Source organism: Microtus pennsylvanicus, chromosome 2, assembly GCF_037038515.1.
Source record: "Microtus pennsylvanicus isolate mMicPen1 chromosome 2, mMicPen1.hap1, whole genome shotgun sequence".
In the NCBI taxonomy this organism is placed as follows: Eukaryota; Metazoa; Chordata; class Mammalia; order Rodentia; family Cricetidae; genus Microtus; species Microtus pennsylvanicus.
In genome coordinates this window covers 51876317-51878977 of record NC_134580.1, presented here as the reverse complement: position 1 = coordinate 51878977, position 2661 = coordinate 51876317, and the positions used below count along the sequence as shown (strand labels likewise).

The 2661-nt window shown below is 42.2% G+C and overlaps 1 protein-coding gene across 1 annotated transcript; it reads left to right on the top strand.

Annotated features, from left to right (window-relative positions):
* Positions 1–1288: 1288 nt before the first annotated feature.
* On the top strand, positions 1289–1868 carry LOC142844814 (small ribosomal subunit protein uS3-like). The gene has a single exon (XM_075963618.1). It carries the CDS (start codon positions 1430–1432, stop codon positions 1763–1765), a length of 336 nt encoding a protein of 111 aa, XP_075819733.1. The 5' UTR covers positions 1289–1429; the 3' UTR covers positions 1766–1868.
* Positions 1869–2661: the final 793 nt, after the last annotated feature.

Genomic DNA, 2661 nt, shown 5'->3' with positions numbered 1-2661 from the left:
TAGGCATGGCCTATATTCTCCTGGATTTAACTGTAGGCGCAGACACCTTGTTAAGACTCTTGCCTCTGCACAATTTTCGAATGGCCCTCCGTTTGCTAGAGATACCTCCCACTTCTCTTAACCCCGGTAGATATCCTCGCCTTTTGGAGAATACCAGCCTTACCGGTGAAATTTCTCTCCTGGAAATTCTTTGAGTTATTCCTAGTTCAAGAAAAAGTCCAAAAGATCAAAAAGTGTGTCAGTACTTCACTCAGAGACTTCTAAGTGGACCCACATGGAACTGATGACAGCCTTGGCATTCAGCCTTTAAAGTAAACTTCCTCTTCGAGTAGGCATCTTAACTCAATTAAGGGTTATTATCTTCTTAGGTGCTAGCATCTCTACGTTCTTCTAGGAAATGAATCAAATATATTTCTTCTTTTGTGTGTGGAGACAATGGTTGTATGTGAGAGCTACTGGGACTGAAGTTTACTCAGCAACAACTATTTAATATATAGTTACAAATTAATTTAATCCTTGCAAGTAACCTGTCTTTTTCTAATACTTAAATTTTATAACTTAGAAGTCTGAAAACAAACATTAGTTATGTTTGGAATATAAATCAAGGTGAGTTTAAGTTCTTGCCAACGTACTACTGAGACTTGAGGTTTCAAGGAAGGCAAAAGGAGGATTACAAAGGAAAGAAGAGCATAGAGCTCCAATATTACTCCACTTAGGCCAGACTTTATAATCTAAATCCAGAGCCCATAGAGCCTGCTTGGCCTGTCATGGAGGGCAAATGGTATGCAAATACTTGAATTTCCTTGAAGAACTGTGTGTGTGTGTGTGTGTGTGTGTGTGTGTGTGTGTGAGTATGAGTATCTACTACATATATATGGGTGCCTCCAAAGACCAGAAGATGACATCAGATTCCCCAGAGCTAGAGTTACAGTAGAGTAATCACTGAGACATTTTTATTTGGCCCCCCAGATTTTGAAATCTTGATGTAAAATCTTTATTAGTGACCAAGAAATTCACATCATACCCTTTAAGGAAATTAAGATTCAGAAAAAGGGCGGTGCAGATTTCTAAGAAGAGGAAGTTTGTGGCAGATGGCATTTTCAAAGCCGAACTGAATGAGTTTCTCACTCGGGAACTGGCTGAAGATGGCTACTCTGGGGTTGAAGTCCGAATCACACCAACCAGAACAGAAATCATTATTTTAGCCACCAGAACACAGAATGTTCTTGGTGAGAAGGGTCGCCGGATCAGAGAGCTGACCGCAGTGGTCCAGAAGAGGTTCGGCTTCCCTGAGGGCAGCGTGGAGCTTTATGCAGAGAAAGGGGCCACAAGAGGTCTGTGTGCCATTGCTCAGGCTGAGTCTCTACATTACAAACTCCTCGGAGGGCTTGCTGTGCGAAGGGCCTGCTATGGCGTGCTTCGGTTCATCATGGAGAGTGGGGCCAAGGGCTGCGAGGTTGTGGTGTCCGGGAAGCTCCGAGGACAGAGGGCCAAGTCCATGAAGTTCGTGGATGGTCTGATGATCCACAGTGGAGACCCTGTCAACTACTACGTCGACACTGCCGTGCGCCATGTGCTCCTCATCAAAGTGAAGATCTTGCTGCCCTGGGATCCAAGTGGTAAGATCGGCCCCAAGAAGCCTCTGCCAGATCACCTGAGCATTGTGGAGCCAAAGGACGAAATCTTTCCCACCACCCCCATCTCAGAGCAGAAGGGCGGGAAGCCAGAGCCGCCTGCCATGCCCCAGCCAGTGCCGACAGCCTAACAGGGTCTTGGCAACTGCACCTGGAGGCTGGATGTTGTCCTGTACAGACGTTTAATAAAAGCTTGCACAACAACAACAACAACAAAAGATTCAGAAAGAGAAATATTCCTAACCAAATTCAAACATTTTTTCAGTTCAAATACATTCATTTTTACTAATGTATGTGGTCATACTTAATTTTAACAATTTTCAACAGCAGAGCTAAACTCTACAATTCACACATCTTGACTATCACTTCAACATTCTCTTTATTATTGCACTCAATCTTCCTCAAGTAAAAAATCCTCAGAGGTCAAATTCTACTGTGGAAGAAAGGACTGAAGTCTCAGAGTAGAGATTTCAGAAATCCTAATATCAAGCAATGGGTACTTTGAAAAGACTTCTTATTATAGTAAAGCACAAATCCAAATTGTTACGGGATGTGGGAGAGGAGCAGATTTCCTTTTGACCCCCATGCCTATCTACCTCTTTGCATAAGGAGCATGGATTAAAAACGGGGCACTTACTTGTTCTGCCTTCAGTCATTAAACTTCTGAGCTACATTTTAATCATCTATAAAATGAAGACAGTAATAATACAGAGGTTCCTCATTATCTCAGTTTTATTGTGTGTCTGCACCATAATGAGGCTGCGCAGGAAAGAAAAAGCCATCATAACATGAAAATATTCTCTAATGCTCTAATGAGTTGATCATTTATAAAATTAGTCTGCTCTCCACATCCCTGCTCTCTGAAGATTCATATCTAGATCTAACCATTAAATCAATGTCTTTGATCGTTCGTCTATAAATATCATGCAAATCCTTCGCCAAATAGAATACTAAGTCTCAGGAAGGCTTCTGAACTTCGAGCAATATAAGAGAGAGTATTAATGGAGAGCAGTGTGAACCACACTCG

Excerpts from the sequence above, each read along its gene's own strand:
- LOC142844814 (XM_075963618.1), top strand. The coding sequence starts at position 1,430 with ATGGAGAGTGGGGCCAAGGGCTGCGAGGTTGTGGTGTCCGGGAAGCTC.